The 1,219-nt window shown below is 40.3% G+C and overlaps 1 protein-coding gene across 1 annotated transcript in view; it reads left to right on the plus strand.

Moving 5' to 3' along the window:
* The first annotated feature begins 220 nt into the window (after positions 1 to 220).
* The window catches only part of TEF (TEF transcription factor, PAR bZIP family member), an 18,156-nt gene continuing 17,157 nt past the window's right edge, over positions 221 to 1,219 (plus strand). Inside the window, exon 1 of the mRNA XM_015813608.1 lies at positions 221 to 342. Coding sequence (XP_015669094.1) covers positions 243 to 342 — 100 coding nt within the window. The 5' untranslated portion in view covers positions 221 to 242. The remainder of the gene's footprint in view (positions 343 to 1,219) is intronic.

A 1,219-nucleotide genomic window follows, 5' to 3' on the forward strand; every position in this document is an offset into this window, starting at 1 on the left:
GGGGGGGGGAGAAATTCGGTGAAAGAATGCTGTTTCACCTCTGATTGGCTTTCCCTTTCTCAAACTCCCTCATTTTCAGATTACAGATGTTAGCAATATAGTTAAAGATAGCCCAAGTCTTCAAGTTCCTTTTGTTATATAAAAAAAGTTGTTTGCATTCAGGGGCTCAGTTACCAAACCAGAGGCCCTTTCCTGGGAAAGATAGGGAACTCTTCCCCCTCCCGCCGGCCCCGCGATTGGCCATGACTAGCTACCACAATAGCGGGGCCGTTTCCGTGGACTTTCCTGAGGTCCTGAAATCGCTTCTGGAATACCGTTTACCCTGGACGGGCACTCTGAAAGGTAGGACAAATCGCCTCCAGCACACGCCTATCTGTTCCCCAGACGGGGAGAAGGAAGGGGTGAATTGCATCTCGATTTCTGTATTATAGTTTGAGTGCCTGACATTCGTGAATTTCCCTCGATCTTGAAAATGGCAAGTTCCGCGAAACGTAGAAGGCAGTTTAACAGCAATAAAGTCCAGGAGCCTGTGGAGTGGGATAGGAGCCGAAAAAGATGCAAGAAACGGGGAGGGGGAGACTACGAAGTGCAGGATGCGGGCCTCTGCTGATCGATTTAAATTCTCAGATTTGTTATGTACTTTGAGAGCAGCTCAGATATTCTCTTTTCTATTCTCTTTTCCAGAGAAACGTTATTTAAAAGTGTTATAAAAATGAATTTCTGGTGAAAAGTTGGGTCTAGAGTTACAACTTTGGAAACATTCGTTTATGGAAGTTCTCTTTTTCTGATAAGGGTACAATTTTGCTCACTTCCTGCATTTCTGAATACTGGGCTAATACTTGTCTGAATACTTGTTTAAATTGTCACAGAAGCTAGTTGTAAATTTAAGGTACTGAATTTGAAAAATAATACTCCATGACAATGTAACAGAAATATTGAAGGGGCTTGCGCTTGTCTGCACCTCTTTTTTCAATATGAGGCTAATGATATTTTTTTTTTTTTTTTTTTCAATATAAAATGTTATTGTTTTCATCATGAAAAAAAAAGAAATACATCACAGATATTACACAATGTTATATCCCATCCCCCCGCCCCCCGGACTTCCCAAACCAAACCTAGGCTAATATTCAAATACAAGTAAACAAATATTAATATCTCTAACTCCAAACTCTAAACTTAAACAATCCATCTCCTCCGTATTAATAAAAATTATTCATTT

This window comes from Protobothrops mucrosquamatus, unplaced genomic scaffold (assembly GCF_001527695.2).
Source record: "Protobothrops mucrosquamatus isolate PMUCROS unplaced genomic scaffold, P.Mucros_1.0 scaffold173, whole genome shotgun sequence".
Taxonomy (NCBI): domain Eukaryota; kingdom Metazoa; phylum Chordata; class Lepidosauria; order Squamata; family Viperidae; genus Protobothrops; species Protobothrops mucrosquamatus.